The sequence below is a fragment of the Cheilinus undulatus genome, linkage group 15 (genome assembly GCF_018320785.1).
Source record: "Cheilinus undulatus linkage group 15, ASM1832078v1, whole genome shotgun sequence".
Taxonomy (NCBI): Eukaryota; Metazoa; Chordata; class Actinopteri; order Labriformes; family Labridae; genus Cheilinus; species Cheilinus undulatus.
The window spans coordinates 31,829,257-31,843,866 of record NC_054879.1 but is presented as its reverse complement, the minus strand read 5'-3'; the positions used below and the strand labels follow the sequence as shown (position 1 = coordinate 31,843,866).

The 14,610-nt window shown below is 38.6% G+C and overlaps 1 protein-coding gene across 2 annotated transcripts in view; it reads left to right on the top strand.

Moving 5' to 3' along the window:
• ppp2r3b (protein phosphatase 2, regulatory subunit B'', beta) overlaps window positions 1–14,610 on the top strand; it is a 34,394-nt gene that overhangs the window by 16,167 nt on the left and 3,617 nt on the right. For both annotated transcript variants that reach the window (XM_041807299.1, XM_041807300.1), the window contains 11 exons: window positions 1,012–1,197; window positions 1,559–1,662; window positions 2,255–2,357; window positions 6,735–6,809; window positions 6,947–7,033; window positions 8,931–9,087; window positions 9,683–9,731; window positions 9,838–9,927; window positions 10,486–10,661; window positions 13,052–13,170; window positions 13,263–13,369. In XM_041807299.1, coding sequence (XP_041663233.1) covers window positions 1,012–1,197; window positions 1,559–1,662; window positions 2,255–2,357; window positions 6,735–6,809; window positions 6,947–7,033; window positions 8,931–9,087; window positions 9,683–9,731; window positions 9,838–9,927; window positions 10,486–10,661; window positions 13,052–13,170; window positions 13,263–13,369 — 1,253 coding nt within the window. The remainder of the gene's footprint in view (window positions 1–1,011; window positions 1,198–1,558; window positions 1,663–2,254; window positions 2,358–6,734; window positions 6,810–6,946; window positions 7,034–8,930; window positions 9,088–9,682; window positions 9,732–9,837; window positions 9,928–10,485; window positions 10,662–13,051; window positions 13,171–13,262; window positions 13,370–14,610) is intronic.

Sequence of the window (14,610 nt, the reverse complement as noted above, 5' to 3'; positions counted from 1 at the left end):
CAATGGCAACCATTTCACTATGTCGCCAATTTTTACAGGAAGTTGACTTACTTCAGCTCTACATACCAGCCTATTCCTTTGCCATAATGCAACCTTCTGTTGATCAGCTGCACTACCTCATATACAAACTGCGTGTGCTTAATTTTTTAATTTTATGAGATTCCTAGGAGGGTCTTCATAGTCTGCTGCGCTGCAGCATACTGCATGGATTGCTATCACCCAGGATTCCCACAAGAATCTAAGTAATTTGTGTTTTCTAATCAAGGATTAGGAATGTCAGTCAGTTTGAAAATTGACAAATATGAAAAACTTTCAAATGATTGATAATCTTTAGGAGGTAGAATATAGAGCATGTAATGTGTCATTGTTTCTCTAATTGTTTCGAGCATTAACCTGATGCCATGATAGGATTATAATTGTGTTGCCATTACTAATGATTCTTTTAAATTTGCAACAAAACCAATGAACCTTTGTACCAGTTTGTGATCCAACTAACTTATTTATTGAAATGCTAGTATGCAATTGTGTATCTGAGAGTAGATAACCACATATATTTATGTATGTTACACCAATGCAGACTTTTGTATCTCTTAATATTCTTCAGTATAGCTCTTTTGTCCTTGTTCTTTTGATGTTGTTTGCCAAACAGGACACATTACTAAGTTGCCAGCATGGCGAGTGTGGTCATCAGGCTTAAATATTATTAGTCGATCATTCTAAACATAACAGAAGATCTTAATGGGCAAAGTGAGAATCTGTTAGTTGGGATTATGTAACACTGTAATAGTAATCAAAGATAAATGGATAATGATCATGGATAATAATTATGATTGCCGAGTACTCACAGCTTTTCTCTGATGGGCCCTGAGGCTGCTGATAGATGTGGTTTTAGAAAAGCAGTCTACACTTTGTATTAAGGCGAGCCTGTACACATGCATGAATGCTTGGTTAGTAATTTGTTAGCTTTTGCTAGCATCAGTGGCTAACACTCTATCTCTGTGTGTGTTTCAGGCCCAGGTGAGGACGGAGGAGCCCGTCACCACAGCGCTGAGTGAAAGCATTCCAAAGTTTTACTTCCCACTGGGCCGGCCCCAAGCCAACCTCAACATTGACAGCCTCATTTCCAAAATTGAGAAAATATTTTCCCAATTCCCAAATGAAAGGGCCACCATTGAGGACATGGGGCAGGTTTCCAAGGTGAGGATGTGATTTGCAGCAAGGAGGTTCAACCGCCACCCAGCAAATTATTTTCATTACTGCCATTTAGCTCATGACTCTGAATGCTGATGATTTTTAAAACCTCTTGGAAAATATTATCTTTGTCTCAATGAGGAATGTAAGCAACAGCTTAAGCGAAACCTGTTTGAAGAGAGAAATGACAGTTGGGTTTCCTCAGTGAAGTCTTTGAGTGATGTAACCGTCTTATGTCATTTTACTGCTTTTTTTTTTGCCTTAAGAATTACATGTAGATACAGGAAGTTTGGAACTTGTTATAAGTCTTTTTTCTTTATTTCTCTTCTTGGTATTAATGTAACACACTGCCCCATTTTCTCCCAAGGCCTGTGAGTGCCCTCTTTACTGGAAAGTGCCATTGTTCTGCTTGGCTGGAGGCGACAGGACGGGCTTCGTGTCTGTTCACAAGTTCGTGGCTATGTGGAGAAAGTAAGACAAAGCCTCTTCTTATTCTCACTGAACCTCTAGTATACTCACAGCCAAATGACTTACACAATCATCTGCGAACAATGATGGCCACTCGCTGAGATTTCAGTTGCTGTATCCAGCTCTCTGCTCTTAAATATTTTCTTTTTCATTAACAAACACAAGTCATTGATTAGAAGCCTCACAAATGCCCACAAGTGAATGGAAGCTGTTGTCATCCTAGTCAAAATTTAAATGAACACTGAAGGGCTTTTTGGCACTGTACATTAAGCTGAGTGCTTTTGTATGCAATAGGCATGCTCTTGTTTTAATGTGAGCCTCTAGAGAGCTGCACAGACCTGACCTTTGACTTGAGCTCATGACTAAGCCACTCTTGAGAGGCCACGACACACTTGCATTATTTTACTGTTAGTACATTAATGTTCACAATCATTAGGCAGTGATTTAGAATCCTAAATCCAGAATATATTATAGTTACACTTCTGAGGGGGATAGTTTTAAAACTTTATGAAATAATGATTAAAAGGATAGAAGAATCATAAAAGCAAAGGAGGGAGTAACCTTGCAACCATCTGTTCTCTCTTTTCTTCCCCAGAATTCTGCAGACCTGTCACGACGACGCTTCTAAATTTGTGCACCTCTTGGCCAAGCCTGGCTGTAATTACCTGGAACAAGACGACTTTATTCCATTCCTGCAGGTACTGGCTGCAGCTCACCCAGGGAGAGGGCTGGACTTGGCATATGTGGGCTGGCAAAATTGCGTTGGCTGAGGGTGTGCGAACTGGACTTAATTTTTGCACTGTCCTGCTGAGGCAGTGCTTTTTTAATGTGGCGGAGGATTAATTCATGGATGTTACTGTAAGCCAGTTATATAGAGAGGTTCCCCTGGTGCAGCAGTAAAGCTCAGCAGAAATTAACCAAGTGGAGAAAAAGAGAAAGAAGTTTCATGTAGGACTGGGCAATATGGACCAAAAATCATATTTCAGTATGCATTTTAGCTGAATGGCAATGTGCATTTTATACATCTCAATAATTCTATCTGTATAGGAATAACAAATTATTGTTACAGTACAAGAGTTTTGAACTTTGATATCTTTCTGGTAAATTCAAACAAAATCTGTGCCTTGTATGGTACCAAAGAAATGAAAATAGAAATCCTTTACCTCCAATATTTGGCTTTTTTATTATTGTCAAAAATGCAGGCAAACTCCTAAACACTGTCTTAATTGAACAAAGATTTTTGCAGCTTTTCTGTCTATTGAGTTTGTCAAAATTCTTACATGTTCCAAATGATAAAATCGTTATTATTTTAATAATTGAGGTTATGAAAAAGAGCAGGGGCCTCATTGATAAAGCTTGCTTACGCACAAAACGGGGCTTGAAAGTGGCGTGTGCCACTTTCCACGCAAAGCTTGTGATTTATAAAAATAAAATTGGCGGGAGAGTGTGTGCACCAGTACGTCAACTTTTGATCCTTGCGCATAAACAGCACAGATGGTGAGGTAGTGAATTGAAGCCAGTTTCCTCTCATACATTTAATGTCATCACATATCAGACTTATAGACCCACGTAATCATAAACACCCAAGTCTGCAGTGTTATAGATGTGTTCCTTTAGTGAGCCATTAGGCCTACTACTGTATGCACAATGTTCATATATCATACTTTCATCTTCAAATGATATAGAGCGGTGATAGCACTGATTGATTAGTATTAATTGTGACAAGGTGTGTAACAACCAGTCTAATTGCTGAGTAAGCAAATAAATAGTGCTGTGACACTCGTGTGTAATGCTGCACAGTGGATGCGCTGGCACTGCTGGAAGATCACGCAAATGGTAGGATCAGGTAGGAGAGAGTATTTAGGGACCACAAAGATTTCCTGGCCCATGACGATGACTGGCTAATAAGCCGATTTAGATTCTTGGCTCTATGTGCTGAACTGGGCCCAGTGTTAGACAGAACCACCCACCAGAACCGCTCCATCCCAGGTGCATCCAGCCTAGCTATACATGTATATATATGTACAGGTGCTGACTACTCTGGGGTTTCTGGCAACCGGCACCTTCCAGTGGGAATTAGCCGACAGGTATGTGTTTGATATGATTGACAATATATAATTTTACATTTTCTGTCCAAAGCCCCTTTTGGGTATGATATAATACAGTTAGATTCTGTTCTTAGCTCTGGGATATCACAGCCATCCCTCAGCACAATAATGCCAGCCGTTTTGGATGGCATTATAAACATGACCAGTCGATACATCAGGTTTCTTTACACTGTGCATGAACAGGCCAACATTAAAAGGCTATTTGCAGCAATGTCTGGTTTCCCAAATGTAATCAGCACAATTGACTGCACTCACATTGCTATAAGGGCTCCGAGTGAAAATGAATTTGTCTGTGTGAACTGAAAAAAAGTGCATATAATTAATGTACAAATTATTTGTACCTCAAACATGGTTTGACAAATTTAGTGGCACGGTGGCCTGGGTCAACACATGACTCATTCATCCTGACACACAGCAGCATAGGGAACAGACTGCAGATCGCTCTGTGGCACTCACACTATTTACAGCGGTGACGACGTGCTGCCACTTGCTTCTTTTTCTTTTATTGGTGATGCCACTACTGTGACCACCAAATAAAATAATTTTTCTGGCCTCCACCTCACCCACAAGCACCTCTATTTCGGTCTCCATGAAATTTCTTCTCCTTGTCTTCTCTGCCGTGATTGAGTGTAAAATGCCGTTTATCAGCAAAAACATTCCTGAGGTACTTTGCATTGACCATTCATGGTGAAATGTGGGTGTGTAGAGGGCAGGATGTGAGATGAATCCACCTGCGCAATCTTCCAGGTGGAGTGTGATTTATAAAGGGAAAAGTGCTTGCATCTGTGCGTACGTACGGTTTTATAAATCAGTTTTTTGCGCACGCCATTTTCAGCTTTTGGGCGCACGTACACTTTTAGTATGGATCCTACTCAATGTTTTATAAATGAGGCCCCAGAAACTTAAAGATCTTCAACCATGTTTTCAGCCAAAAGAGGGAAGGGACTCTCCCTCTACTTTGCACAATTATTTATGTATTTTTTAATTTTATTTTTATGGAACTCTTTATTTTACATTTACAAGTATATTACAAATATAACTTAATTTGCACAATTATTTGGCATCATTCTGAAAAGTTGGGTAAATCTGTCATGGAGCAATGCTTTCCCAATGAGCAAAAGTTTAGCTGCAACCTTTTTGATAATTAAAATCATTAAATTGCAGAATATTGTTTTTTTGGGGAGTTCTGTTCTTATTGCTGTAGTATCAACTTATTATCAATATAATTTGTTTTTTTTGTTTGTTTTTTGTTTTTTTACTGATGACAAAATGCTCCTTGAATACAGTTAAATACTTAAAATGATAGATCCTAAATTAGACTGCACATTTCAAATAGATGATCTTGAGGCCAATAAGCTCATTACAAATACCTCAAATACCTTCTGGATCCAGACATTATATGATAGGGTGTCAAGATTAAACCATCTAATTGTAATACAGTTTACGGTCTCTACTAATAGAATTTTGAGTTAATATGCTTCATCTCTTTTAATGTTTTCTGGGAGTACACCAAGGAGAATTTATCCCTCCAGTGTCCACTTAATTTTGGGCATGACCACAGAATATGAATATGATTGGCTACATGCTGTCCACGTTTTCTCCAGCACTTTGTCGGACTCCTGTTTGTTTCGTTTCACTGTGACTTGTGGTCTAAAATATCTAGTTAAATTTCTCCACCTAAACTCTCTCCACCTGACTACTCAGGAATATTTACAGCCACCTAACAAATATACTTGGGTGGCTGTAAATATACCTGAGTAGTCCACTCAAGTAGTGTTTATGTGTGGGAAATATTATGTTATTTTCTTAGCCTATATCTTATTTTGAAATATTTTTAAAATCTCAATATAATGCCCAGCCCTAGTTCTGTATAATTTAGTTTTAAATAAATAACGTCAGAAAACATGGAGCATGTTTATCAAATAGTTTCATAGATGTAGTCTAATTAACTGTTTGTTCAGTGTAACCATGTGGACATGCTGTACTAGCTTTTGTTTTCTTACTCCCTCTGACGAGCTGCTGTTGCTCTACACAGGCCCCGCCCTACACCTGATTCATTTTCATGCTGGCAGAAGCGGCAGGGCTGCACTGAACACCCGTTAGCATACCAGCAGAGATGCCTTGTGGCACACGCTGTTTAATTTGTATGGTTCTGCTCAGCGTATCGGCTTTGACTGTTTTGATGAATGAAAGGCGGATTGCAGTGGAGTAGATTTGACTGTCCCCGCCTGTTTCCTGTGCCCTGTGATTTATGTGTTTCTCTATGATTTAATTTCTCACAGTAAGAGTCAAAGAGGCACGACGGCTGCCCTGAAATAAGGCCTTTTAATTTCATTGCCACCTTCGCATTTATGTCAACAATTCTTTCCCCCTCCGAAGGGAGAGAGTTAGAAAAAAAAAAGACTTTGGGTAGTTTCATGGCAGGAATATAGCTAGAGTTCATTTAAAATGCAGCACACCCCCTGTGACTTTATGGAATGAGGAAGGAGAGAAGGTTAAGAGCAGTCACTGGCAAACGTCTTTTTCTGGCCTTCTCACCACTGAGCTGTCAATCAGAAAGGCTTAACATCATCCCAAAACCGGTCAACCCAGTCTTTTCTGACTTCAAAGAAACATTTACATTTGATGGCCTCTCCCAACGAGGCCTGGTGCCTTTTATTTATATAGAGCAATTTATAAAGCATATGGTATGACAGAATGACGTAGATTGAAACTGACAGCTCCTGATGTTTGAATAAGTATGCATTTATATGCCTGCTCTGAATGTCATCTGTCCTGTCTACCAAAATAAGAAAGACAGATGTGGTTTGCTGTTCAACTCCTCTCTTTTTCTGAACTAGCTACACAACAGGTCACGGAGTTGTTCTTTTCGTGTTTCATGTTTGTTGGCTTTTTGGGGTTTGTTATGGAAGTGAGTCAGATACACACTGCAGACGAACTGAGCTGAATTTACTTTTTTGTTTTTAGGATGTTGTGAACACACATGCAGGCCTGGCATTTTTAAAGGAGGCGCCAGACTTTCACTCAAGATACATCACCACGGTATGATGACTAACATAAGTTAAAACACAACTAGTAGTAGTAAAAAAGTTATGAAGCATTGAAGTAATTGCATTAAGTGATACATTTCCTCTTGCATTTGTCTAATAGCATACTGTGATTTTTTTTTTTTTTTTCAGGTAATACAGAGGATATTCTACAATGTGAACCGGTCGTGGACTGGAAAAATAACATGTTCTGAGCTCAGGAAAAGTAACTTTCTACAGGTATGGAAACTGTTTTTCAAAAGATTTGATTTTTGCATATGTTGGATGTCAGTCCTTGAAACATCCAAATATACCAGACTTTAATCAGGGTTCCTGTAGATCCTTGAAAAGTCTTAAATAGTCTTTAATTTCACTTTTGGAAAAAGTCTTAAAAAGTCTGATTTTTACCAGTGAGAGATCATAAATTTTAGAAGGCACTTTGACTAAGACATATCCTTGTCCAATATTTGTTTTTCAGCCTGCCGTGTATGATCGTCATTAATTATCCTCTTCAAATTGTTCCATAAATATTCTCCAGAATTCAGGGGATTCAGTGTTGAATGTTCTAAATTTCCCGGGGGAAGACCCCCAGACCTCTTTCTGATTTCATCTGACTGACTGTGATTTAATAAACTGGCATAAGCATTATTCTACTGATAATAGTTAAACTGTTTAGAATCAGCTCAGCACACCTGCAAAAATGTGTTATGATTAATATCATCAAACAACATATTGATAGAATAGAGGCATTAAATATGCCAGAAATCATCAAATCTGGGCATTTTTGACCAAAAAAATTCCGTACCATTAGACATTTCATAAACAGTTCATTAAATCAGAAAACTCAGCCCTGATCCAGTGTGCTGAGAAATTTCATGCCTTTCAGTTTTGACCAATTACTTTACAAAGAATTGAATTGATCTTTCTCAGTTTAGGTCTTAACAAGGTCTTTAAAAGTATTACATTTTATTTTTAAATGTTTAGGAACCTTGGTAATTTTCTTTATTCAATCTTAGATATTTAAATACTGTCACTGTTGGTTTACTAATCACAGACTTGCTTTGCTTAATTATGGAAATCCAGGGGCGGAATGATAATTTTAGGTTTACTGAAAAAATCATTTGATTGGTAAATTGTTTCGGACTCTATTTAAGACTGTTATGAACCAAGTTACTGCAGAAATTTAAGAGCATGTCCCTATCTTGAAGTGTCTCACTGTGAGATTCTTAGCCAACTCTATAAAAGTTGGGGGAGAATTTTAGTACACACTGTGTGACTAAATTGTTTACAGCCCATGACCATCATGCATGATTTTTATGCTCTCACTGTATAGTTCCATGGTCATTCACAACCTGAGTGCTCACACAGGACAAGGAAAGTCAGACTGTGACAAATGTCATTGGATTTCATCTGAAAAGTCTCACAGACTGAGGTTGAAATCAGATCTTCAAATATACAAATGGCAACAAAACTGCTCTTGCCATCTCCCTTGAACACCCACATAAACAGCATCATCAGCAAACACAGCCAGCAGCTGAATAATGACAAATATTCAACGTCAGCTGTAGGTCTGCATTTTGGCATATTTTCCTGCTCATTTGTGTCCTTTATTATAGTCGGCGGATGGCTTTTTAAAAAGGCATTCCTGCTGTTTTCATGGTTATTGAAGATGCTATCTGACTGTTTACAAAGGAGAAAAATACACCAAAGTTGAGGATTCTGCGTGTGGCTCTGCCCTCACTGTGGGAGTTTGTGCAGTTGGTCAGTTAAAATATCAAACATGCCAGAAATCTATCCAACCTGTTGGGAGTAGCTGGTCAGGCTGGGGTCAGATGTTCTGTCCCCTTACATACTGCATGGCAAACAAAGCACAATCACGCTGAAAGTTGGCCATACTTCCAAATGAGTCATGCAACTAAAAATTCATGTCTTCATTGTCTGGAAGTCACATAGTGTACTCTCAGCTTATCACACACAAGTGGTCAAATAATGGCATATGATGTAAACATGTCAGCTATTAAATCACATTACCTCTAGCCCTTTATTTGCAGGTGTAACCATTACTGATACTTATTTTAAATTCACAATTTAAAATGTAATCTAAAAATTGACCCTCATATTTCTCCGTCTGTCCCAGGACGTAGCTTTGCTGGAACAAGAAGAAGACATAAACCAGCTGACAGAGTTCTTCTCCTACGAACATTTCTACGTAATCTACTGCAAGTTCTGGGAGCTGGACACTGACCACGACCTTTACATTGACCAGAAAGACCTGGCACAGCATAATGACCAAGGTTAGTCACTCCTGAACAGACTCAAACATTGAAATCATTTAGATAGGTTGGAGAATGTGTTATATTTGGATGAACTCTGTACATGAGAGGAAAAAACAAATGGCAAAAGACAACTGCTGATATGTGTCATGCACAATAAATAAGCTTAGTATTCCTGGCAGTTGTTGGTGGAACTGTGAGACTGAAGCTAGGTGAAAAGCTATTTGTGATACTTATTTGTTCTACTACTCACAAACTCGTTCTTGTGAGAAAGACTTGTCTTTGACACTTCCTCCCCACATACTCAACACCACATGTTCCTGGTTGATGGCCTGCGAGTGAGACGGGGGAAATGAGACACGAGATCAATAAGAGAGCAGCTGAAAAACTCTACTCGAATGACGCCATGTCTGGAGCAATTTCTGCCACTATATGGTCAAAATGATGACCAGAGGATTTATAGCATTGTCAAGATAAAACAGAGCTACATTAGCCTCTCTGGATTTACAGTCTGTGAGAATGGATTACATGTGTTGTGAAAAAGTTGTGCATTAACTGAGAGACGTTTTTTACCCGTGAGTCTGGATTGTGAGTAATTTCTGCTGTTTTTTCACAGCCATCTCACACAAAATGATTGAGAGAATATTCTCAGGAACAGTAACAAGGCAAGTCAAGTTGCATAAAGAATTATTATCATGAGAAATAGATGATGCATGTCTTGTTTTTGTTTATCTTTTGTTCCAGTAGTGATTGTGTTTTTTTTTCCATCAGAGACAGACGGGTGTATAAGGAAGGTCGACTGAGCTATGCTGATTTTGTCTGGTTTCTCATCTCTGAAGAGGACAAAAAGACTGACACCAGGTATTTAAACACACATGGTGATTTTATCGTAGTAAAGTTTTTCTTTAGGTTTCTGCAAAATCTTTTTGAAAAGTTTCTTGACTGAACTTTGGTTATGGTTTGGTGCTATATAAATAACAATTGATAATTAATTAACTGAATATGAGAGAGAACAGGTAACCTTATAGCTTAGAGATACTGTTAAAATACAAACACTCAGACCAACAAACAAAATCTCTCACAGGCCTATGAAAATTTTAAATAAACAAGAAATGCTATTGTTGTTGTTGATTTTAAGCATTTAAAATTCCTTTTGAATCTTCTTATTTATTAAAAGATCAGTGTTATTTGCTAAGGTAACCCAAAATTGTATTTACTTGCATCATTATCTGCACAACAGACATCCTATAGCAGCATAAATATGAGTGTTGGTGTTGTCTGATTTTAGGTTGAGAGGAGGAGAGGAAGCATAAGCTAGAGCAAAGAAAATCTCCCAGAGTCACACTAATTGTATATTTTGTTTACACTGTGTACTTAAATGTAACCTTGCCCACTGGTCTTTCCTTTATCTTCCTCCAGTATAGAGTACTGGTTCCGCTGTATGGACTTGGACGGAGATGGTGTGCTCAGCATGTACGAGCTGGAGTACTTCTACGAGGAGCAGTGTCAGAAGCTGGAAACCATGGCCATCGAGCCCCTTCCCTTCGAAGACTGCCTCTGCCAAATGCTGGACCTTGTCAAGCCCGAGGTTGAAGGTCAGCCACCATCTTAACTTTTCCACACTCTGAGAAGTTCACACAGTGGACAGTCTGACAGGCTCCACAGACACAGTTTCAGACCGGGGCATTGATCACAAGCTGAGTGAACGGATATAGATGACAGACTAAGTGACTGATCTGGACTGCCAGCTGTTGGTGTCATCCACACCGTCGACAAATTCCCTCCGGCACTTGGCTTTACTGCCTTTCCATTAGAAGACACTGGTCCATAGTGAGGGAATGCATGTATAGTATTGATAGCCATAGCAAGAATGTGACCTGAAGTTGACCTGCTGGTAGTGGAGCTGAGTAACAGAACATGTAACATGAATCTCTGCCCCCTCTTGAAAGAGTAACTTGATACATTTTTAGCAGAATTGAATGTCTGTTAAGAATTCCCATTAAAAGTGGCATTCTTGAAAAGATTTCTGGTCTTTGGAGATGATACATTTGATGGAGAGAAGTGTGACATAATATTCAGATTAGAAGACTCTCATGTAGTTTGACAACACAGAAAGCTTTACTCTCTCAAGGCCTTTTTGCATTTTTAAACAGTAAAATTGTACAATTTTTGCCAGTACAAATACATAAAATTTACTTTTTGGTCACTATGTAAGACCTTATTTTGTTGGGTACACAGTAGATTTTAAAAAATAGATTTATGACTTCAGCTTTGCACCAGTGAAGTGATTCATTTGCTGTTAACTACACAGATTTATCGTAGCTACTAGTGCTGCACAATTTGGTAATGTGTGTTTGCCAGTATACTGGACAATATTGCAATTGCCATATAACACATGGTATCATAAGTCTACTTGCCTGGTTATCAAGGAAAATGCTGTAAATAATTACAGTTAAAGTAAGTTTCTTAAGTCAAAACTTACAAAATATTAATTAGCATTTGAAACCATGCTACCATGCACACCAGCATCTGTTTGACTAGACAGCATTGCAGATCTTCCAAAAATAATGTTTTTTACAGTTTAAAAGACAATAAACAAATTCACAATTCTACACATCTTAAGGATGTGCAGAATTGTGAACTTTAGGATGTGTTATTGTCATTGCAAAGAGACCATCCATCAGACCAGCTGGTGACAGATAATTCTGTTTTAGAAATAGATGTTGTAACCTGTAAACAGAATGACTAAGATCTGTCTTTTAGTTTAAAAAGTGCCTGTTCAAAGTATTTACTTTTAGTCTAATGTGCATGTGACTGTATGTATGAGTTTTATTTTTGTTTAATGCATATCTGGTGAGGATATTTTAACATATTGCCTCAAAAAAATGAAAGTTATTTGCATCATCATAGGACATCACTATTTAACACGTTTACTAATTAAACCAGTATACCAGGAGTGCTAAGTCCGTGTACAGATGGAAATGTTGTAACCTCTTCAAGTGTTTTCATGTTTGTAGTTTACATCCTACACATCAGGTAGTTGTTTACAGCCTGATCTCATTCATTTACCCTCCAGTGGTATAGATGAAGCAGCAAGTATATCTCTGGCCTCAAGCTGCTGCTGCTATAGAACATTAGGCTACAGACAGACAGATGGGCAGGTAGATGCCTATTTTGGGGGGGGGGGTTCTGCCTTGATTCACAGAGGAGGACAGTGGATAGAGTCGGAAACTGGAATTAGAGAGTGAGGGAGGGACATATGGAGAAAAGAGCCACAGGCCAGACTTGAATCCAGGCTGCCAGAGCACATGAGGTGCAATTTAACCATGAAGGCACCTGTGCCCCGTTCAATGGTTTAACTTAGAGCTGACAAAGCTTAATGAAAAAAATCAATTTAATTCAATTTTGATTAAATTTGTCTTATGTGAATGTTAGTGATTATGTTTATCTTCAAGTCACAATTCCTATTACAGTCTCTTAAATGAGACATTAAACTCCTCTCCTGTTTACACCTGTTTCTGAATTTAATATCTTTGTTTCTCAGTCACAGCAAATTGAGGAATTGTCACTGAGCTGTGATAACTTCTAACAGACACATTATTTTACATTTCAAAGAGTCAAGGATTCAGTTAATTGGAAAAAAATGATTGACAGGTTAATAAATAATGAAAGAAAAAGATTAGCTGCAGCCTGAGTTTGAACATCACATCCTACTCTTTGTAGTTTGATTAGTGGGCAAATAATCACATCATTAACCCCTTTAACACTCTGCAGAGCTGCTGTGATTGTTAGGGCCAAAACTCATATTTACAGAGTCAATTTAGGCTGAGGCACAGATCAAAAGCTAGATTTAATGGTAAAAGCCATATGAAAGCCTTTTTTTGAGCCCCTTTATGAAGTTTAATAACACCCACTCCATAAATCATAAAGTAAGGTTTTTTATTTAGAGCACTATCTTCTGAAGTGCCTGTTTTTCTCTTACCAGGTAAGATCACCCTGCGAGACCTTAAAAGGTGCAAGCTGTCCCACATCTTTTTCGACACGTTCTTCAACATTGAGAAGTACTTGGACCATGAGCAGAAGGACCCGTTCTCCGTCATCAGGGTAAGAGGGTTAAAGTCCAGATGTGAGACAGCATCATGACTTGTTTTCTTGTCAAAGGTCAAGTGGACCATGTGGCCTGTGGTGTTTTTCAGGAGTTGGAAGCAGAAGGGCAGGAGGTGTCAGACTGGGACAAATATGCAGCAGAGGAGTACGACATTCTGGTGGCTGAAGAGGCTGCCAACGACCAGTGCAACGATGTGTAAGTCTGACTTTACACATAGCTTCACAGATGTGGCTTCTGTCATGACGATGACATTAGTATATACAGTGCCTATAAAAAGTTTCTACAAAGTAATGCCAATTGAACAAAAGTATGTAAGGTAATATAAGTAACTGCATAAATATTCACCCCATTTAAAGTGACTGACCTAATTCAACAGCTGTCCAGCTTATTGGTGTAAATCTGACTAGATCAGGCCAACCTCACAAACTGAATGACTAGTAAGAGAGCCTACCAAGACACCTATGACTACTCTGAAGGAGTTACAAGCTTCAGCAGCTATGATAAGCTAAGATGCTATGTTTGCCAGACACCAAACACTGCACATCATTCCAACACACCATCCCCAGTGTGATGCTTACCAGCAGCCAGCCTTGGGAGGCTGGTGAAGGTAGAGGGTAAAATGAATGAGGCAAAATATAGCCAACAAGATGAGTGTTCTGGAGTGGCCGAGAACATCGTGAACATCTGGTCCCCGTGCAGCCTGACAGAGCTTGAGCAGTTTTGAAAGGAATGGAGTAAAATGACAATGTCCAGATGTGCAAGCCTGATTGAGGCCTATCCACACAGACTCAGTGCTGTGATTGCAGCCAAAGATGCATCTACTAAATACTTAATTCAGGGGGTGAATATTTAACATCAGTTTGACATTGAAGAATTTTTTGTGATTTTTTTGTCAGTAAAGCCAAATTATATTGACCATTAATGATTTATAAAATGAATAAAAGGGTGAAACATCCAAGGTGGTGAATACTTTTCATAGGCACTTTAGATGTCTGAACTTAAAGGTCGTACAATGTCTTAAAAACTTTGAATTTTTACATGGGAGAAGTGTTAAATGTTAGATGGTATTATGACTGAGACATGTCTGGCTAATTTATCTAATCTAAACTGTCTAGACGGCATCAATATGATAGGGGGGTATGCATGTTCATGTGACATGTGATAACAGCAGTTTCTCCTGCAAACATTCACAAATGGCAAACAGAAGAACAAAATGTGCAACTTGCAAGATATGCATCAGTGTTTGTATTTTTCAGACAATTGGTATCCAAGTTTTTTAGTCTCCCATAAAATCTGAAAAATGGAAAGCTTTGAGTGCAAATCAGTTAAGATTTTTCTCTCCCTGGGTCTTTAACATGCTTTGAGTTTTTAAAAAAGTGTGCAGTCACCCAGACCTTGTCTGTCAGCAGCAGATTTCTTTCTATTTCAATGCTCAG